This window comes from Lepidothrix coronata, unplaced genomic scaffold, assembly GCF_001604755.1.
Source record: "Lepidothrix coronata isolate B3197 unplaced genomic scaffold, Lepidothrix_coronata-1.0 Scaffold25, whole genome shotgun sequence".
Lineage (NCBI taxonomy): Eukaryota > Metazoa > Chordata > Aves > Passeriformes > Pipridae > Lepidothrix > Lepidothrix coronata.
The window spans coordinates 2,666,742-2,689,399 of NW_016690205.1; the positions used below are offsets into that span (position 1 = coordinate 2,666,742).

Here is a 22,658-nt window from a genome sequence, read left to right on the forward strand (position 1 = left end):
CAGCACGTGGCAGGACCCAAATGAGGGAGGTAGGTTGATGGAACTGATGGAATTCAGGGGAATTTTCTGAATTATCACCATCCCTTAACACGTTCTTGTGGTGACTTATTCCAAGTTGATACTTTGAAGCGCCTTTTCTCTCACACAGGCCTTTTTACACTGTGCTTTAACCCAATATTTGAAAAAATATTTTATGTATAAAGTAAGGGATTTTATGTAAACATAGAGACATGATTTGTTCTGTTATGTGTACTTTGAAATTTCAAATTTTTTTGGTAAAGAACAGATGTCCTTTCATGTTTTCATTTAAACTGTTAAGGATATTGTTGTTTCCTGATGCTGATAATACAAAATTCACTTTCTTGATCATTAGAACTCATTCCAGCTTCCAGTTAAGTCACTTTTTTTTCAGTGTCTTCTCTGGGTAGTATTTGAATTAGTGGTGAGCCCTTCCTTGCTTGCAGCCTGTGCTGCATTACAGACTTAAGAGCATTGGTTCTCAAATTCATGAGGGTTCCCTCAAGGCCTCCACTTTTCCAGGCAAACTTGTTTCCCAAATGCCAACAGGACTAGAAATGCTAAACTACATGACAGTACGTTTACTGAGGAGTCAAAAAATGCTGCAGGTCACTTTAATAGTGAATTTTAATTTATATTAATGCTGCTTTTGCTACCATCTCACAAAACACTTTTTTAAGAGTTTGAATACTTTTCTCACCACAGGAAGTCTTGAGAACTCAAGTCCCAGTGGTCTTCTTTGTGTCATTCTAATTCTTCCACCCCGATATTGTGTATTTATCCTGGTAGCATTTAAATTGTGAACATAACTTAGTTTATCCCCAGCAAGCGGCAAAAGGCTTTGTAAAGACTGCAGAATGAGTCTTGCTGAGGTTCCCCTCAGTTTTGGTGCTCTTCAAAGCTTTTGGAGTGCCTCAGAGGTGGCCTGAACTGAACATAAAGTATCGCATGAACAGAACCTGTGGTCACTGGGTGAAAACTATTGCAGAAGTGTCGAGGGTGGGCTGTCCATGGTTTGAGAGACGTGGCTTTAGAGGTCCTGATGCCACTTGTTTCGTGTTAGTCTTGGAAAATTTACTCGGCTTTTAAATTAGGAATAATTGTTGTTGATGTTTGTGTGTCACACCTGTGAATTGTTTATTCAAACATGGTCGTCAGCGGGGCATAAAATTATGAGAAATCAAAGATTTTTTTGGCCTGAACTACTTGGGCAAAATCTCTGTTGCTTATTCTATATCCTCCTTACCCTTCAGACATCTCCTGAAGACTCCTTTGTCTCTGCTGATGCTCTTCTCAATAGGATATCTAAGAAAACCTCAATATGTGATCAGCCTGAATATCTAGATCCTGACTTAGCAGAAAAGAACCCCCCAGTATTTGCTCAGAAACTTCAGGTTTGTAGCAGAATTATCAATATCACTTTTCTTTATGTTTGTCTGTACACAGGTAGAGCAATGCTTTGCCTCATCTGAAAGGGGTGGGGGAGGCTTGGAAGGGAAGTGGAAAAGAATTAAAATAGGTATTTGATCTTTTCCAAAGTAACTTTGGCCTTTCAAGAACTTAAGGAACAGAGATATTTTCATTTAACTCATATAATGCATAAACTTACATTTCATCAACAGCTATCCTGTACCTGTATTTTGCAGAAATCTTTATAAGGCAAATTTTTTTAAGCTTGAACACAGGACTTGATATATAGAGAGTTGTCTTCATACCTGGCCTTAGTATGTTTGTATGCACAGACTTACTTTTTGAGATTTAGGATCTAATTCTACTGAAGTGAATATCAGGCTTTGTTTTTCTAATAATCTGTAATGCAGAACTTGGCATGGCTTCTTCTAGGAGAAGCAAATTGATCTTTAGACCAGTTCTTGTGTGTCAGGATGTATTTTCTAGACTATTTCAGTGAGATTTTAAAACTGCAAAGGTTGAATTGAGACCAGCAGCTGGCATAAATTCACATAAAATGGAAACCAAGGGAGAGGAGTCTGTGAAAAAAACACCTTTAGCTTCAGAAAACATTTATTTTACCGAAAGCATTGTTCATACTGATCACCTAATAAAAATTATTTCTCTATACAGCTACCTCAAAACTAACCAACACCCAGAGTTTTGTACTGGGTACAAAATGAAAGGAATCAATGAAAGGAATTTGGGGTGTGGTCATCACCCAGGAATTGTCAGGAATACACACTAAAATATAACACTCCATCTTTGAATGTGTTAAAAACATTTTTACCGTGTTCTTAATCCGTTTTTTTCCCCGTGGGTTACTCACAACCAAACACCTGACAGGAGGAGTTAGAGTTTGCTGCCATGAGGATAGAAGCCCTGAAGTTAGCCAGGCAGATTGCCCTGTCTTCCCTCCGCTCCAAGGTACCTGGTTTGTGCCTGCCCTGCGTGTGTGAGTGTGCACAGACTGAGGATCCGAGTGCTGCTTCTCCTCTAACGAGGGGGCCGAGGCTCCCTGGGTGCAGTGCTGAGCTGGGCACACCCTGGTGTGGCACCAAAGCATGTGCTGCCCACAGAAATGCTGCCCCACTCACACCCACACTAACAACAGACCTCTGGAGGCAAGGAGGAGCCGCATTCCTTTCGCAGGGTTCTGCAATCCAGGTGGCACTTCTGCGACCCATTTGTCACTTCTCTGCAGCAAGATTTGCCCTAAAATATTTGGTGGCAAAGAATACCGAGCCTGCTTTGACTCTAGGGACATTTTGTCTTTTGCTGGTATTTTCAGCTTGAATTCAGGCACCTTTTGACCCTTGGAAGTTTAGAAGTGAGAAATTCAGTTGACCTCGCCCTCAGGCATCCGAAGAAAGGGACTGCAGCAGGGTTGGAAGGGCTATATAGAGTTCCCAAGGAAAAAAGGCCCCTCAACACAATGTGTCTTTATACATGAAGATCTAAGTCTTTTTTTTTTTTTTACTGCTACTTCCAGGTCATCCTGGCTAGTTCTGCCTCCGAGTGAGGCTTTGCACTGCTCTAGGGGTGCACGTGGAACTCACTGTGTTTGGAAAGGGCTGGGAAAGTTCCCTCTGATGTGCTGGGTTTGGTGGTTAGCCAGGTGCACAGCTGGTTTATTATGCCCTTCACGGTACTTTTAACAAAAAAGTCAGTCCAGAAATGTTGGTGGGTTTCTTGAGAGGTGGTATCAAAAGAATGGGGTGCTGAGGGGGTGACAGCGTCCTGCTGCAGTGAGACATTTTATTCCAACTGTTCTTCTCACATGTCCTTCTCCAGTGACCTTCCTCTTCTTATACTGTCCATTAATAAGTCAATAGAAAGCTTTTTTCCCAGATCTAAATTGTCTGGAGTTTATTGCATCATAACTACATTTGAACTGGTTATAGGATGGAATTTCTTGGTGCTTTAAAGATCAGTGGTTAAGTAGATAGTTCATAAAAGCAAAGATTTTTTTTTTAAGGTTAACTGTTCTTTTGTGAAAAGATAATTATTACATTTGATTTATTTCACTTAACTTAAATAACCCACCAACCAGCTGTTTCCGTGGTGCACATACAATCACTGAGGTAAATGCATTGCTCCCAGGTTGAGGGGTATTTTAAGCATTTAAGTATTTTTAAGCATAATCTTTTATTTAATGAAGAAAGACATGCTGTTGTCTTCATTGGAAGGACTAACCAAGCTTAAACTTCTAATAAGGAACATAAAGAACAAAGGAGGGGGGCAATAAATCAGCATTTTCCTGTGTGAGTAGCAGCCTGTGTGTGATGGTGTCCCCTGGCTCTGCTGCCCTGAGCGGCAGGGGTTGGAAGAGAATGAGGTGGGATCCTCTCTAGATCCTCTCTGCCTCCTTATTCTCTCTCAGCCTCCTTGTCCTCCCAGCACTTTGCTGTGGCATGCAGCATCCAGGAAACACTCGAGGTGAAACACATAATAAATACATGGATGCTCTTCATGGGTTATACAAAAAACTCTTGTTAAAAATCTGCATTTTTGCTACCAGCCAACAATTCAGAAACTCACAAATTGTGCTCTTTTAGACTGAAGAGAATGGATTTATGTGTTTGTGAATACTTGTGTGTTACTCAGGGAAGATTCTGAGCTGGAGAAATGTGGTAGAATGTATTTGATCATATGGTCTTGCATTTTAAAGATACTTTTTAACATCATCACAGCATTGTCTTTTATCCAGAACAAGTTTATGAACCCCTTAGGACTTAGACATATGGAAGGGATTTCATGTGATTTGTATAGAAAAGGCCATTAATCTGTGTAATAAAGATAGCAAAAGTGATAAGCAGAGACAAGCAGAGAAAAATAGGCAAACCTCCCCCTCTCTGACAGAGAATCAGCAGCAGTTTGATGTTCACAAAGCCCCACGTTGGTCCAGTGACAGGAATGTTTGTACACAAACACCCTGAGTGTCGCATTAGTCTGGGAAAGACTTTTGTCCTTGTGTAACTTTGCTATTCCAGTGGGAGGTTGGGAGTTTTAAATTAGCATACGATGGCATCCCTTGTGACCTGCAGTGACTGATGGCCTGCATTAAGTAGAACAGAATCCATCAGATGACTGCAGTGACTTAAATTTGGATGCTAACTGACAGAATTCCCTTCTGGATGTCTGGCCTCCATTCTTTTCTTGACATTGTATAATTACATTTAACATTTGCTAAACCTTACAGGGTGGGTAACAAGAATAGGTTGGTAAATAAAGACAGAAGTACTTATTATGGCTAATTAGGTCACCCAAAAAAAAGATTAAATATCACCATTTTGTGCTAGCACAGGAATGAGAATGAGGATGTGCAGCTTGTTGTTCTCAGGCAGAGGGAAGTTATTTGGCCGCTCCCAAATTTCTTGTCATGGACTTCAACACTAGGACTAGTCACCTGCTTTTGCATTGCTAAATACTTCTGTCTTCCAGCACTGAGGTAAATTAACACCTCCCTATTGAACAGTCTCCATTTGGGTGTCCTGTGACCATTTTCTTGCAGGTGCAGCTTGAATAGGGTTTGTGTCCACCACCCTAGGGATGCTGAGGTGATGGGAGTTGGGTGTTGAAAGAGGATCCAAAGAAAGGAAAGGCACCAGCACAAGTGGGATTAAAGCACCACGGCTTTGGGGGTTCTTGTGGGAGTGCGGGAAGAACATTTCCTTCAAACAGGAGCACCACGGTTTCTAGTAAAACTTTACAAGCTGAAAACTCATGCTGGGATTTTCCTTGCCTTTCCATATATTTGCAAGCACAAGTAGTTGTTGCTTTGCCTCCACTGACCTGCCTGCAGACACATCAATAAGTTAAAGGGTCGATCATTCGATACACACCCGAGCTGTATTTCAGGGCTTGGAGAGGGCAAGCTCATTTTCAGCAGGGCTGAATACATATTTGCCTAGTATGATAAAAGCCAGTTTTCATTTTCATTCCATTTCTCTATTTTCTTTCACTTTGACCCCCTAGAAGTGTGAGACAAATGCAGCTGGTTAATGAGTGTGCATTTATTCCTTTTGTGGTCAGATATCTGGTTTCTGTGAAAGGTGCTGGGAAGAGGAGAAGAATCTTGTTGGGCTCTCAAATATTTACACTAAGATTGCAGTGACCTACATTTAGTAGTAATTCCCCTGAAGACTCTAATCTTTCTGTGCAAGGTTTAGTGACTTACAAATCCCCACGCTGATTATTACCCCAATTAACTGCTTACCTTCTCAGCAATTAGCTGTTGAACTTAAAGCATTATTATTGGGTTATTTTTGGGAATACCATCATCCTGTTGGTCAGGTTATAGTATTTTCTCAGGATAGGAGTGTTTCAAGGCAGCAAATAACAGTTGCTGAGTTACACACGTAATTTAGGAGCTGTGTAAAAATGGCTTTTGAAGTCAAACCATGAGGACTTTGACTAGTTACTCCTGACAGAGAGCCCAGTTGTGACTCATGTGAAGTGTTTCCAGAGTTAGGGCAATACTGATTGGACCATTTCTGCTCAGGGGTTAAATTCCAAGAGTTTTTATAGTCATTTTTGAAAGTTTTATGCTGCTTTGTGTGTCATTATTGCTATTGTTTTGTACAATTTACTCAAATGCAACTAGAGAAAACTTAACTATATTAGTGAGGTATTGAGCACTATATAAAAATAATTAAATATTAAATAAATATTAAATGCTTTCATTTATTTTTTCTCTAAAATTATCATCATCCTGGCAGTTACTTTGACACATTTTTACATGAGCTTGAGGAAATTTGTGTTTCTTTTGCCACAATTGATATTTTCCAGCAATCTCTTTATGAGATGCAGCAAATTAAGCTGCAGGAGGCTTTTGAAATGTGATACATGCAGTTCAGCAGATCGATCTGAAGGAGGGCCTTTGTTTGGAGGACAGCTTTGATGAGCTAATGACTCTTTTTTATCTCTCAGTTATTCTTGCCTTGGGTTTGAGGAGGGACTGAAGTACATTTTTTTTGAAGATGGGATACTGAGTTGAGGCAGCAGTGGTCTTATTTGCTGAATGTTTTACCTTTGCTCAGATTTGTGGACAGCACCAGGCAGTTTTGTATTTATGCATTTACAGAGATATCTGAGCTTGTGTCCCAGGTGTATTTTTCCCTACATAGTTGTTGTACATTGGGAAGTACTTTCAAGGGCACAGGCTATGCAATTTTAATAGATCTTGGGGTGTTTTTTCCTCTCGTAGGAAAACCCACTGGATTTGAGGTTGCACCTCCTAATTATGCTGGAATTGATAATTATTTTGGGTGTTCATTTTAAATGCAGCAAAAAAGCAAATTAGTGAGAGTCTCATATAAAGGAAGATTCAGTGTGGTGTTCTATAAGTACTCTTGAGCTTATTCTTGCTCTAATTAAATTTTCTTGCCTAGTCTTTTAACGTTACTAGTGTGGTTTCTTCATGTTGTCTACAGATGTGACATCCAGAACATCTGGTCCTGTGTTTATCTTGAGTGAAGATTGTATATAATTTCTGGTGTAGCTTCTTCAGTCAGGTGTGATATGAGAACTTAGAAGGGATTGCAACAAAATTAACAGTGGGTTTGGAACCTTTCTGTGATTCTAAGCTGGGCAAGAAGAACTGTGAGGAAGCGAATGTTTAGTGGAATAGCATCTGGCAAAATTTCCTCTATTGTGTTGGAACAAGAACGTGTGATGTTGAAATTAATGAGGACTGAACCTTGATCCAGACATTATCTACTCACTTTCACATTTCTGTGCTTCAGGCAGTAGAGTGTGACTCTGCTATTTTGCTTAAAAAACAAAGAAAACAACTAAAACCAAACAAAAAAAAACAAAAAAAAAAACCCAAAAGAAACAAACAAAACACAAAACAAACAAAACACAAAACCAAACAAACGAAACAAACAAAAAACCACAAAAACCCCAAACCAACCAAAAAAACCCCCACAAACCAGAAAAGCCAAACAAACCCCCTCTCTTTTATGATAAAATAAAAGAAAATAATTTTTCCTCTCTTTTATGTAAAAAATAATTTAAAAACTCTTGATTACTACTCTTAGTTGCTGCAGATAAGCCTAAAGACTAAGGTACTGCAGTAGTGAACTTGAAGGAGCAGAATATATTGTTTTATGCACAAAGGTAACAAGTACACTGTAACAAGTAAACTGGAAAAATACATTATCCTCTTTTCACTGGTAAGGAAGTGCTGCACCAGAAAAGCTGGATGTGAATATCCATTTCCATCAGTGGATGGAAAAGGGCATTGATCAACCTAACTTTCCTCCCCACCCATGGTCCAGTTGGGCCATAGTCCAACCCTCTCTGTGGCTACAAGTGGACTTGGGGCTGGGCTTGGCAGTGCCCAGAGAAGCTCTGGCTGCCCCATCTCTGGAAGTGTCCAAGGCCAGGTTGGAGGGGACCTTGGAGCAACCTGGGCTGGTGGAAGGTGTCCCTGCCCATGGCAGGGAGTGGAATGAGATGAGCTTTAAGGTCTCTTCCAACCCCAAACCATTCTGGGATTCTGTGAACTATCTCTTATAACCTCCTTGGATTTAATGTGCTGTCTTGAGTTGTTTGTATCTAGAGTTGTTTGCGAGGCATCTCCTGCATCTCAGTGTCACAGACCTGTTCTTTGCTCTCCTCCTCATTTCACATGCTGCTCTCCTCCCCTGTTAACCTGGGCTGCTGACATGAGCAAAATTGGTAGCTGCAAAAAAAGCCTCGTATAACTTACTAATTGCATGCTAAACACTAGTGGGGCAACAACATCACTTGTATATTCACACTTTTTATGTGATATTGTTTATGATAGATGCACTGTATTGGCAGGTCAGACCCAGGAAAGTGAGCTGTCCTCTTGCTTCTGGTTTCTTGATTTATTTTTATGGGAGGAGAATTCTCCTTAACAAGCTCTCTGCCTCCAATTCTAATTTCCTCTGCTGATGTGCATTTCTTGTGGATGTTTTGATGAAATCCTGCACCAGAGAGTAGTAAATTTTCTAATATGATACCTTAAAATATTGATGACAAAGTGCTGTTTTTATTTTCTCTCTGTAAGGGTAATACGACTCTCTTGGCACTTCCTATGGATCTTAAAATGTATATTTTACGATTGCTGAACTCAAGGTTCCTTGTCTGTGTTATTGCTGTCACAATTTAGAGGTGCACAGAACTCTAGCCCCCAGCTCAGGACCCTGGTGCCTCGCACTACACCCAGAAAACATGTGAGCTAAACACTTATTTAATGGTTCATTTCTTTGTATTTAAAAAAAAAAAACCCAAACACACAGAGAGAACCTGCTATCCCAGCAGATGTTTCCATCTCTAAAAGTGCACTCTACTCCCGGATCGGCGCCTCGGATGCGGAAAGCACCACGGCTCTTCTCTACCCCCAGCAGGACTTAGACTCAGCACTACGACTCGCCAGAGCAGAGGTAATTTTCTCCAGAATTTGTAGAAGGAAATACCTGCCCCTCGTGGTCCCCTCCTTTCCCTTTTTCTCCTGAATGATTTGTTTTATGAGCGCTTGTTCTGCTCCTGAAACCATCCTCAGCCGTGCTAAAGCAAAGGGTGCCACGCTGCAAGTTTTACTTGTCTCACATAAGTGAAGAGCAGATGTTATATGAAAATAAACCTTTATTTCTTTTAACCTCAGGTGTACTCCCTGCCTCTTGGCACTGCTGTATAATTACAGAAAAATAGTAAGATGCTGGAAATAGGAATAAAATTATGTGTTTTATTATTAGTCTTACTAATGATAACAATTAGAAGTGGGTGCAGTCCAGTATTAGAGTATTCCAAAATTGATGGTGAATTGTGTGAATGAAAAGTACACAAAGGAACACAGTCCTTGGGGTATTAAATGTCATGGACAGCCCTAAAGATGCACAAAGAAGACAAACTGAGGGACCAAACCCATGTAAAGAGGCATTTCAGGTTTGGCACCAGGTTAAATCAGACACAGTGTAGAGTCATACAGTATTCCTTGGAAAGTGTCCTTGTTATAGTCAGGAATAAAAAAATGAAACAAGAACACTGCAGTTGCTTTTCTAAGTTGATGTCTCAAAGCTGGAGTATGATTTCACATCTAAACCTTTTAATTGCACCGTGTAGTCTGAAAAACACCACTAGGGTTGCTTATATTTGAACCCATTATCCACTTGAAGACTCTACCCCTGTTAACTAGGATTTGATATTAAAACAAATATTGGACAGTTTGATTTCCTCTTTAATGAATCACATGGTTTTAATGATGTGGGGTTTTTTCCTTTGTTTTCTCTGTTTCAGATTGTGGCCAAGGAAAGAGAAGTATCTGAGTGGAAAGAGAAATATGAAGAAAGCAGAAGGGAAGTGATGGAAATGAGGTGGGTTACTGATTTGTCCCGGGCTAATAAAATGAGACAGAAAGTCTCATTTCAGCTTGTGGTTAGTACACAGAGTACCATGGTCCTACAGCTGTTTTGGGTATCTGAATTTGTTTTGTTATTTTAAACTGCAGGCTTTGAATTGATCCTAAACTGATACTTTGTCTTTACTCTGTGTGGTGGGCAACCCTGTCCAGGGTAATAATTGAAAACTGACAGAAGGACCCTGAGCTTTTCAGTTTGTTGTGGTTGTATCTGTTCTATTCTGCTTCTCCTTGCAAACCTGCCTCTGTTACATTAAATATCTGTATCCTGGAACATGTTTTGACCTTTCTTCCCAGCCTGGGTCCTACCACTTGCAAAGATGACACCAAAATCCCCGTAGTGGATCAGATGAGCAGTGCTGCTCCGAGAATCACTGATGTAGCTCATTTAGCCAGTTGAAAGGTTCAACCTTTCTTTTTTTTACAGTTGGTAAGACCATAAGAAGGACCAATGAGCTTGGCCTGCTCATTGATCTGAATCTGAGAAAGTCATCAGTTGCAAAAGAGAATGTATGAAAATAATACTTCATGCAGTCTTTAAAGCCTATTCTTTTCTACCTTCAAAAACCAGAAAAAAATATCCCCCCTCATAACTCATAAATAAAAGGGAACTGTCAGATTATTTTAGCATCCTTCTTTTAAGTAATAATTTATACAGTCTCTTCCAAGACTGAATTTTCTTCAAAATCCCAAAATGAAACCTCTCAGTGATTTAAAACTTAAGCCAACATGCTGTATCTAGTGCTGACCTACATAAGCACTTGCTGCTTCTATCCAGGAAAACTGTACTTAGGGAGTGAGAGAAGAAGGGAACTGCAGTGCAGAGCTCAGCAAACGTTAGCACGAGTGCCAGGAGTCACACATGGCAGATTGGAATTGTGGCAGCACGGGGCTCTGAGCCAAAGCATCTTAAGAGAAGCATCTGCAAAAGGCAAGGGCAGCCCCTTTATTTCTTTTTTACCATCTCCCAGTGCCCAGCTGAGTTCTCTCACCTCTTGCTCTCTGTTGGGAAAGGAGACAAAACCCTGGCATAGCCCTCAAATGCTTAATGAGGAGAAGGAGAAAGGAGCGGCTGCAAGCAGTCAGACCAAGGGAGCAAAGCAAGGAATGAACAAAATTAGGAATTGTAAAGAATGTCTCAGCATGCAGCACACACTCAAGTGTGTGTTTGGTCTGCTCTCTGGAAGCTGCTGGGCTGCACGTGTCTGCTGGGCACTGCCAGAGCCTGCTTATTCATGGAAGGAGAGGAAGCAGGGGGGTGACACAGAGCAGCTGGCATTCCATAGGTCTTGTCCCCTCATCTTCCTTACAGTAATTTGCTTGTGTGTCTGCACCCTCGATAAAATCTGATTTGAAAAAAAAAAAAGCCATTGTCTAAGCCAAAATTCTCACAGGCACATGCCTGGAACACATGGATGGAAAAAAAAAATAAATCTGACTGATATTGTCACAAAGTGATGAATACACATATGTGTACAGAGAAGGATTGCTCTTGGAGGATTAAATGTTGAAACAACCCATGTGTGGTGAATTAGAGATGCAGCAGTGACATGTGACATAATGATAAGGAAGGAGTGAAGGGATTATCTTGAGTTGCAAGCACAAAACCATCGCTTTTCACAGAAGGAGAAGCGATGCTCTTCTACCCAAGTACAGGCTACTCTAGCTGGAATATCCTGAATTCCTCTAAGTTTCCAGGAAAACATCAGTCTGGAGAAAATTCCACTCCAGAGAACAGAAGCCAAAATGGGTTTAAATATGCAAGAACTATCAAAGAGCTAAACTAGGGTGGGCTGTACTGTAATCCAAGAGCACAACCAGAGGCAGGCAAGAAATATTTATGGTGCCTCAGTAGGGGAAGTCAAGCAGATGACCCCTGAGGTCCTGGATTTTGGTGGGTTTATGACTTATGAAATTTCAGGAAGTCAATAAATGACTGACTGATTGAATGTCTAAAAGAGCAAAAGTTAGGCCTGTGCAGCATGTCAAGCTGGGGTTAGATGTGCTCTCCCAGAGAGTAATGATGTGGCAGCATCCTTTCATTCTCCAACCACAATGACCATTTTTTAGGCTGTTGGACTGAAGGAGACCTTTGACGTGAATCTGGAACAAATTCTTCACTTGACTACCTTGCATATTATTAAAATCAGTGTGCCATTGCAGCATCCACTTCTGTTGAACAGCTGCCACTTGATTCATGAGGCTGGATAGTGCAGGGACCTGCAGTGGTGCCTGCTTGCACTAGTCTAAGCTGGTAAGAGCAAGAAATAGGTAATGTGATTTAATTTGACTGCCAATCTCTGTGATGCTGCTCAGACTGGGAAGTGCTCGTTACCCTGAGTCCTTGGCTTCATTTTCTAGGATGATAAAACTTCCTAAAGGTGCCTGGTGTTACAAGGATATGACAAGGCTTTAAAATCCTTATTGCTTACAGCAAGCTTTTGAGGTAGTCTTCTCTGGGCATGAAACCAAACCCTTCCTTTTGGGGGAAATTCTTGCTACTGTCTTTGCTCTCAAAAGTGTCATTTATGGTTCAGAGGAAAAATCCCAGTGCACAGGGGTAGAGCCCCTGCTCTGCTGAGTGCTCTGCAGGACCAGGGCAAGGGAGATGCTGCTGCCCTTTGGGGCAGGTGGCCTTCCCAGGGGTTCTGAGCTCTGCCTGTGATTCAGATTTGGGGCAGGAGGTACTGGGGTTACTCCTTTGACTTTTTGGGAGCTCTGCAAGTTTCTCCTTTTCCTTACTGACTTCTGTCTCAGGATTTTCCCACATCCTTTTTGTAACCTCACCAACTGCAGCAGACCTCTAAAACAGAGCAAGTGAAAGTGAGCTAAGACTTCAAAAGAGATTTGTTCAAACACCAGTTTCGAATATCCACTTCAGATGAAGTGTGTGGTAATTTTTGTTTTCTGTAGACAGTCCTACGTGGCTCATGAATCAAAGCACAGATCAAGCTAGTCTCATTTCATTAGCTTTATTTGGCTCTGGGAAGGGATGGATCATCTTTCTAAATCACATTTAATCTGCTTATTTTGGCTAACCTCTTTTCGAGAAGGAAATTCAAAGCCTACTGTGAATATATGAAGTAAAATGGTCTTAAAAGTAACATTTTGCCACCTCTGCTTCAAAAACAGATTTGGGAAATGGGATGTGATTGATTTTATGCTACGTGTTTGAATATTTTGGTCTTATTCTTTTAAGTGCAAATGGATCATTTAGTCATGAGAAGATTCATTTAGAAGATGAGATATATTTTGAGTGAGGGCCAACTCTACCCCTGTTAAGTTTACTTGCTACCCATTAAAAGTTTACTTAATGTTCATATTAAAATAAACACAAATATGGAGAAGAGGGGAGAAAGTAATGGAAAAACCAGGCCCTTTGTAATTCTAGAATTAGGCCAGTGTGACCACGTTTATATTTAAGTTATGATTGGTGATGTACTTTGGACATGACTCAAAAAACAGAATTTGTTTCAAAGCAATCCCTTTTTCCTTCCCCCACCTTTACTGATTTCCATGGAGAATTAAAAATCAGGTGCAGTGTTAAAACTGTCAGTCTTATTTGTTACTCGGGCAATAAAGAACATATAAAAGCATGGTAGGGTTCTGTATTTCTTAAAACACCACAGTTCAGCTACTGATAATGTTGTTTTCTAAGTAAACACGACAATTATGTTGTTTGCCAAAAGCTTTTCTTTTGTTTTTCCCCCTCTTACAGGAAAATAGTCTCGGAATATGAGAAGACGATTGCTCAGATGATAGGTAGGTGTTTCTGCTCTGAAAGGTACACTCTGGTTGAAGTCTGTGGACTTCATTTTGATGCTGGCTACATCTGCTGATGCTGCTGGGAATGTGAATGCATCTGAGGACACCGGTGTAAGGAAAATCAGGGCTTCAGTGGACAGCCAGCAGGCCCTGGGGCAGTTCAGGGAACACAGGAGGTCAGGGCTTTCCTTTCTGCGTCAGAGCAAACTGTCCCACAGGCAACATCTTCAAATGCTTTGCCTCAAATTCAGGGGGATCTCTCCAGGAGAGACTTCCAATGACCTAAAAACCCCTTAGGCATCCGCTCCCAGCTGTTTAATGGCAGATAACCAAATTTAGCTCTTTACAACAACAGGGATTATCTGTGCTAAGTGCATCGATCAGACCAAAACCAAGATTAACTCCAATCCCAGCTGGGAGTTTATGAGTGGCCAATCCACCTCCCCAGTTACTTACTGACATAGGAGTCTCCTTTAATGTCTAGATTATGACATGTTTTGCCTCTCAGTAATTAAAAACCACCTTTGCTAACAGCATGTCCCACAAATGCTACGTGCAGTAGCATTTCAGAACCAAGGGTTGCAGGGCTCCTGCACTTCCTCAGCGTGGGAGGTCTGGCCCCTGGGATGTGGTTTTAAAGCCTCCTCATAAGATTCCTAAAGGTCTTTTTATTAGTCTGGCTACAGAAAGCACCAGTGGCTTGTGCTGCCCTGTGCTGCTTCAGCTCGAGCTGTTACCCAGAAAGGGGAATGGCTCAGTGGGATTGTGGGATCTCCAAGGCCAAAGTTGCTGGGAAGAGCACCAATGACCGGTGATTTTTGCTGCCTTCCTGCATTTCTCAGCCATTGGGAGACACCCCAGCCTCCTTTCAAATGAAGGGAAAATTTTGCCTTTAACTAAGTGACTAAATTTTGCAATAACGGCAACTATAATAAAGTAATCAATAAAATATCTAATAATGAATAATATATACTAATGATATGCCTGGCTTCATTCTCTATGGTGTTATGCCTCCCTTGCCTTCTGTATGTACAAGTGAGCCAACTTGCCTGCCTTCTGACACAGTGTCTGTCATTGTCATCGTGCAAGTGTTAAAATAGGAGTGACCAGAGTATGAAAAGAACTTATTTAATTTTGCTTTACACTAAATATACTCTGGTATATACCCTGAACCTGGCCAGTCATATGGACACACACAGGACCTGTCCTTTTTTCCCGAGCATATGCATACAGTTAGCAACAGAAGTTTCTTTTCGACAACAAAGTCAAATTCTATTTCTGAAAAACAGATTTAAAAAAAAAAAAAAAACAAATCAAATTTTGAGACCACAGCACAAGAAGTTGATACAGAATAGGGGTCCTGAGGCAAAGACACAGCCTTGGTGTCCGTGGTACATTCCACCACTGCCACTTCCTCTGGTTGCAAAGAAATGAAGGATAATTAAAGCACAGGGCCATTGACCGCTGAGTAAACAGAAAGACCTTTAAACTTCAAATTCAGAGTATCAGAGTGTTTCAGATGCTCTGTGGCAAGTTTTTAAGAGCTATGGCTATAAGTAATTTCATTTGCTGTCCATTTGCAAAGGAACTGAGCCAACAGCAGTGACACAGAAAACGTGTTAATTAGAGCAGTATGCAAATTCTGCAGCATGGTAGTGTGTTAAATGCGAGGCTTCTCCCTGCATTTAATGCAAATTTTAGATCTAATTGTCCCACTTTCTCATGCCATTTCTCGTATACTGCTGTCTGTTCTGATACAGGAATTTGCTCATGCAAATGCCACATGTGGAGGAAAATATGTCTGTGTGCTGTTTGCATGTACTTCACTGGCCTGTTATCACAGTAATGCCTTAGTGCTAAAGCAAAATATGCCTTGTTACAAAAGAAATGCCTGTGCTGTTTCTACTTATGATTTAACCCTTCTGAGCTATTTATGCAGCTCTGTTAGTAGGGCACTAGTGAGCCAATTTCATCAGTCCCTCTGGTGAATATTCAGTGGGGTCGATAGGTCCTGCTGAGCTTTTTGTAGGTCGGCATGTGTGTATAATGAATATTGAGAATATTCTGTATTAACAATATATGATTGTCTACATTTGCCTATAAAGGCACTGAAAACATGCATTGCAAGCAGTAACTGCCTTTGATCCCAAGGGCTGTGGAAGGTTTGTCATACACATATAGGACCCAATATTACCCAGCTTAGTTTATGTGATTATGTGACACTGCACAGCCAGAGCTTGCAAGCTGTCAGTGTAGAGATCACTCTTAGTGTCTCTTTGCATATTTTTTACTGGTGCTTTAACTTTTTTTCCTTTTTCCTTGCACTTGCCTCAACCCCTAACACGTTTTAGTTTATACTGAGGAGTGGGGGAGAAAAAAAGACCGGCCTTTCCTGGCCAACCTGCTGCTTGTGCTGCTGCTTTGCTGCCTGGTGCCCAAGTTTTGCAGCTCACAACTGTGTGGCTGTTTGGAGCAGAGCCTGTGTAACCCCAATATTCACTGCACCCCATCCTCCACACACCTTGATCACAGCTACCCACAGCTCCCCTCCAAAATCCCCATCCCAATTCCTTTCCGTTGATGGATTTGTAAGTTGGGTTGGGTTGTTTTTTTTTTCCTGTTAAAAATGTATCCTTATACTTTACATTTAAAGACATTATTAAATTGTCCTTGTGAAAAACAAACAGATGTTATGCTTTGTGCATTACAGGTTGTTGCATTACTTATTTTCTGCTTTCCTAACAATTCCCGATTTTCTATTTTGCTTCCGTTTTCGTTGCTTCTTGCTATTTGCTTGCAAAAACAAAACAGGCAAGCCTGGTAAGTAAAGCTTTTCACCAACTTTCACACCAGCATTTTGCATTTTTAGTTACTTTTGCTTTTGTTCTGTGTTTGCTGCATTCCCATTAAGTCATGTGAGTAATAGTGAGCTGAGCCTGAAAGCGGATCTGCTGTGGAGGTGCTCTGATTCTGTCAGTTTGGATAGTGTTAGTCCTGAGCATACTGCTGTTATTGTTGGTGAGCCATGGACAGTGCGTGGTGTAGACATGGAAGTACTTTGATTAAAGTATCTTAATCGCATAACCTCATAAATGCCCTGAGAAATAAATATCTGTAACTGCTTAGCTGAGATCTGACTGGCAGACTATTAGCGGCATTGAAACTAAATCGTGGTTATAGAAAATTAAAGGTCCCTTCCAGCCCAAACCATTCCATGATTTGATGAAAATATCACATAAAACTCCAGTCCCCCTCCAGCCAAGGGCCAGTTTTTCTTTTCTGTAGTATTTAACCATTTTGGTTTGGGAGCATCAGTTGGATGGGGCTTGGATCAACCTGGGCTAGTGGAAGGTGTCCCTGCCCATGGCAGGGGGTTGGAACAAGATATGCTTTAATGTCCCTTCCAACCCAAACCATCCTGTGATTCTGTATAATTTGCCCCTGTTTCCCATGTGTAAGTTAAAGTGGGGCTTGGGATGAGTGTTTGAGGAGCTGATCCAGCTGAGGAGAGAGGAGGGGGCACCAGGATGCACTGGGAGGAAGAGGAGGAGCTCAGTAGTTGTGAAGAAGCACAACATGAATTACCAACTTTCTGCCTGCCCTAAAAACAAGTAAGAAGGAAGTTTCTAAAGTACCTCAGGCAGGAAAAGTAAAGTTGTGAAATTAAATGCATTAAAGTACATTAGGTGGTCATGCAAAGGGACCCCTTCTGTTGTGATGACAAAACTTTTGCCAGAGAACAGGATCCTGCCAGTAAGTGTTTTGGAATTAAGCTTCACAGTGTGTAATATCCAGCGTGATTAAAACTAATCTAGTGCTGGAACACAAGGTGACAGCTTCTCAGATTTAGAAAGATAAACACAGGAGAACAAATTGTTTACTGTTTTGATTGAGAATACATTCATTTTGACATTACAGATGAACACAGGGTGTCTTTAGGAAGGGAAAATAGAAAATGTTTATTCTTAATGAAATGTTAAATATATCAAACTGATCTGGCATTACAGGGCTCTGGGTTTCTCTGTTCTGCCATATCAAAAGTGTTTGTTCACCAGTAAAATAAAGGTGTTACAAGCAGGTCCTGAGACTTTCTCTGTTTCCTTTGATCTTCTGCATCACAGAGCAAAATTGAATATGCAAAAGGGAGAGATTAGTCTCAGATTGGGAATTGACAGTATCAACTTTGACATTTGGAGCTGACCAGCCCTATAAATGTTTAATTAAAAAAAAAAAGAAACTTTTGTTTAGTTTGTCATATTACAAAAAAGGCCTAAATTAAAAGTTGTACATTCTGAAATGCTTCTTATGTGGGAGAACTTCTTACCTTATTTTAGTTTCTGTTATAGATGAAGGAAAAGGATTAATATAAAATTGCTGTGTTTTGCAGGTTGGTTTTCATTTCAGTATCATTCAAAGTAGCCCTTAAAACACAGACACAGGAATCATATTTTAGGATATGAAGGAAACAATGCAGCATTTTGTAAGACAATGCCAGACCTGTTCTTCCAGTGTTATATGGATATTCCAACTTATTATGGGGTCAATTCCCTTGAAAAGTTCTTTTCTATATGGATTTGGATTCCTGTTGTGTTCTGCCCACCATCCCTGGCTCAAATTTAACTATACACGGGAGGATCTTGGCAGATGTTTTCTGCAGACCAGAGTTTAGGAAGGCTGTCTGGTGTTAGATTTCCTTTCTGCCACATGCTGCAGTAATCCTAAAAATGAGAGTTGGCAAAACACTGTTTTTCCAAGGGAAGAATTGGAGTTAATTCCACTAAATAAAGTGCCTTGTTTTTATAAAAGAGATGCCAGGAGACAACAAGCATATATCAGCAATGGCAAATAATTTGTTGCCAGTGCTGGTAATATGCATAACTGTCCTTTCCTGTAGTTAGTAGATATTCAGACAAGTAGGGGAAATCCAACACCTGCCTTTTCGTGGGAACAGCCAAGTTTAGAGTAAATAAATCAGCAGTACAGAGATACATTCACATTTTCCCCCAACATCAAAATATTTAAGTATCACTGTTTTTAGCAACTGTTATCCAAAACAGGATTGTGTCTTTATATAAAGATGACTTTTATGCATCCTGCAAACTTACTGATACACAACATAGAGCACAGCATAGTAGAAACTGTAGATGACAGTGAAATCAGTGTTCTTACTACTGGTACCCTTCTGAAAATCTTTTTTCCCCTCCCCTTCTCTCCTTTCTAACAGAGGATGAACAGAGGGAGAAATCTGTGTCCCACCACACCGTTCAGCAGCTGATAGTGGAGAAGGAACAAGCTTTGGCAGATCTGAACTCAGTGGAGAAATCTCTGGCAGATCTTTTCAGGAGATATGAAAAAATGAAAGAAGTATTGGAGGGGTTTCGGAAGGTGAGTCTTGTTAACATCTGTAAAGGGCAAAGCTGAGCAGGCTCTCGTGTACCAGTGCTGCTGAACAGAAGGCACATCTTGTGTTTCCAGCCAATTCACATGCGCTGCATCAGGTCTAAAGGTCTAAAGTGCATGACATAACATAGTCCTCAAGTGAAGGGTTACAGACAGTTATCAAATGCAAACAGGACTGTAAAGCTTTTTGCATTGTGTGATATTGCTTCAGATGGCCTCTGTGGGGGGGTGTCAGCCCTTAAAATAGCTGTTTGTGACTCCTGCCAATAGGTGCCTGTCCTACATTTTGACCTGTTGGATTAAATTTAATGTCATCTTCTCTTTTAAGAATGAAGAAGTGTTAAAGAAGTGCGCACAGGAATATTTATCACGAGTAAAGAAGGAAGAGCAGAGGTATCAAGCTCTCAAAATTCACGCTGAGGAAAAACTGGACAGGTAATTGATTCATAGAACCACAGAAAGGGACCTTAGAGACCATCGTGTCTCAACCCCCTGCCATGGGCAGGGAGACCTTCCACTAGATCAGATTGCTCCAAATCCCATCCAGCCTGGCCTTGGACACTTTCAGGGATGGGGCATGGATTGTACACATCTTTATCCAGGAGCTGATGCTGCAGGAGGATTCCTGTGGTTGAACCTCACATCCCAGACCTGCTCCTGCAATATGCAAAGTGCAGGCTGCCCCGTGATGGTGGAATGAAATTCCATAATGAGAATTTCTCTAACGTGCTGGTGTTTCTTCCAGCTCCTGACCATGCAAAACACCTTAGATTTCTATTTTTATCAATTGTCTTCATGTTTCTGTAACAAATTTTTCCACGGAAGATCAAGAAAGAAGCCATTAGCCAGATTTATGGAGGTGCAGAGAGGGCTGCAGCTCGGATGTTTGCACCTGCAGCCTGTATTCCTGCCCCCAGAGATTTGCCTCTGCCCCTGTGCTGTCTTATTACCCCTGTATCAATCAGCAGAACAGAACCTGTCACTGCTGCTCAGCTCTTTCAGTGCAGAAGCAGTCGGGTGCTCTCTCCCTGCTGGCACTGGTTAGCTAAGCAGGATCAGCCCAATTGTGCTGAGGATGATGAGCAGTAGTTACACAGAAGATCATACCAGGTGTGCACAGATAAGCCAATGTCAAGGAGTGAACATCAGACTGTGGCTTAAGAGAGGCAGCTCTGGTTGATTTTTAAAGCTTTTTTTCCTATATTTTCATGTAATGACCAGTTAAGCATTTCTAGGAATTACATTCGGAACTCCCAGTACAGTCCCCTGAACTGGAGATCAGATTTACAAACTGCCATAAAACACCTCTGCCTAAGTGATATTTGTGACCCCAGCACAAATATCTGAAGAGAGCAACACAGACATTAGGAAAAGACTTTTCAGCCTTTGCTGAGCAAGAGGGGGAGTCGAGAGAAGTCTCTAGAGACAAGTCTCAGAATACTGCCAAAGATGTGCCCTCTCCACCCATCTGTTAAGGTGCAGTCCATCCCTTGGCACCCACTGCCCTTTCCTGTAGAGAACCTGACGTGACCAAAACCTCTGTTTTTGCAGAGCCAATGCTGAAATTGCACAAGTGAGAGGCAAAGCTCAGCAGGAGCAAGCAGCGTATCAAGCCAGCCTTCGGAAAGAGCAGCTGAAAGTGGACGCCTTGGAGAGAACACTGGAACAAAAGGTAAACAGCAGTTCACCTCCTCCTGGAGGACAGACCAGACCACAGGTCTGCCCTGCTTCTCAGCTCCAGCTGGCCCAGCAGTATCCTGGCTTCAGGGAGGGCAAATTTTGGGACAAATTCCTCCCCATGCCCCAGGCACTCGAGGCAGATGGTTTGACCTGAGTCCCCCAGTGCTTGGGGCTGGCTCAGCCTCGGCCAGAGCTCAGGGTGCACCTCTGCAGTCCAGGCCCTTGGTTTGCTTTGCTTCTCGGGTTTAAGACCTTGCTTCAGTTCTTCTTTCAGGTTTTGTTTCCCTTTTTAGTTTTAGCTGTGATTCCAATGCTAATTCCAAAGTGTCTGTAGGAAATGTCTATTTATATCTCTTGTTCCCTAGCTCAGCCAAGGGAGCTTGCTTTGGCATAGTACAGCTTGTCCTTGCTCAGAGCCCTGCAAAACAGGGTGAAAATAATGAAAAAACCAGAAAAGTGAAGCCTAGAAACAAATTTACACTATGTATCATTATGGTGTGCTGGGAATGACTGTTTTAAAGCTGTCTGCTTTGGTGCAAAATTGGATTTATTGAAGTCAGAGGAGCTGTATCTGGAAAAAAAAGTAAGCATTTGTTTGAATTCACATAGCTGTACCATGAATACAAACATGTAGCTGTACTATATATGCATTTATATCTATATGTATAGAAATTCTGTTCTCAGGAGTGGAGGAAGCCTAATTTTCCCACACTTCTCCCAATGGTTAGATAATGTTAAAAAAACCCTCCCCATCTTAGTGCAGCAATATTTTTAATAATGCTTACTGTTTTATTTTCCAGAATAAAGAGATAGAAGAATTAACAAAGATTTGTGATGAACTGATTGCCAAAATGGGGAAAAGCTAACTTTTAACCAAATTTCTGGACTTCGATCCTGAGTGCAATATGACCATTGGCACACTGATGTCCATACATTTATGTGGACAGGTTATATTTTCACTTTTTTCGTATGCACTACTGTATTTTCTTTCTAAATAAAGTTGATTTAATTGTATGCAGTACTAAGATGACTATCAGAATTTCTTGCTATTGTTTGCATTTTCATAGTATAATTCATAGCAAGTTGATCTCAAAGTTCCTGTATCAGGGAGATTGTCAAGTTCTCTAAGAAATTACAAATTGCTGATCCTAGCCTTCCCTTTGTACATGAGTTCCCATGTTGGATGTCTTTTGGATTTAATATAAACATGTATTACTTGCATGGGGACTCTTGCCTTAAGGAATGTAAACTTTATCTGCATTTGCCGATTTGTAAAATAAAATTAAAAATATTAAAAAAAAAAAAAGAAAATGCATGTCACAAATGAAATTCTCTATTGTAAATAAATTTTTTCGTTGGAAGTTGAAGATAAGTATGGCTTCTGTTTTGTGTCTTTCACTTGCCTTATTTCATGTTCAGCACCAGATATAGCAGCTCTTACGAATGAATTCCTTCACAGAAAGCACTTCATGGGTCGCTGCTTGGAACACTTTGTGGGTCACAAGAATATACTACTTATGTGCACATATCTAGGTCTATATCTCTCTAAATATATATATATATATATGTGTTGGATTTGAACCACTCAAGTCTCAAGCATAGTCTTAATCCTCCAAAATATTTAATGCTCTGACCCTGATCCAGCAAATCCCATGGGCAAACGTAATGAGGCTGCTGGAGGACTTGGAGGCTGTGGCATACGGTGATGGGATGGTTTTTAAGCATGTTCCAGCACTGAAAAGTGAATACATTTTTGTCTTCCTGCTCCTGGAAGAATTTGCCTGCAGGGTTTGTGGAGATGAGGTACGTGTGATTAGAAGTGCAACCAGAATAAGCTCGATAAGTAGCGTTCTCGCACACCTCTTTATCCTGTAAGTTATCCTCTGCAGAGGATTAGCTATGTAAGAGAAGCATTAAAGCTGTAATAGCAAACAAACTGCTTTCTTTGGCTAAT

The 22,658-nt window shown here is 41.0% G+C and overlaps 1 protein-coding gene across 1 annotated transcript in view; it reads left to right on the forward strand.

Moving 5' to 3' along the window:
- The window catches only part of TACC2 (transforming acidic coiled-coil containing protein 2), a 127,392-nt gene extending 105,369 nt beyond the window's left edge, over positions 1–22,023 (forward strand). The window contains exons 17-25 of the mRNA XM_017809161.1: positions 1,272–1,412; positions 2,314–2,394; positions 8,742–8,885; positions 9,739–9,815; positions 13,578–13,621; positions 18,849–19,009; positions 19,353–19,459; positions 20,576–20,696; positions 21,505–22,023. Of these exons, the coding sequence (XP_017664650.1) occupies positions 1,272–1,412; positions 2,314–2,394; positions 8,742–8,885; positions 9,739–9,815; positions 13,578–13,621; positions 18,849–19,009; positions 19,353–19,459; positions 20,576–20,696; positions 21,505–21,570 (942 nt within the window). The 3' untranslated portion in view covers positions 21,571–22,023. The remainder of the gene's footprint in view (positions 1–1,271; positions 1,413–2,313; positions 2,395–8,741; positions 8,886–9,738; positions 9,816–13,577; positions 13,622–18,848; positions 19,010–19,352; positions 19,460–20,575; positions 20,697–21,504) is intronic.
- The last annotated feature ends 635 nt before the right edge of the window (positions 22,024–22,658 follow it).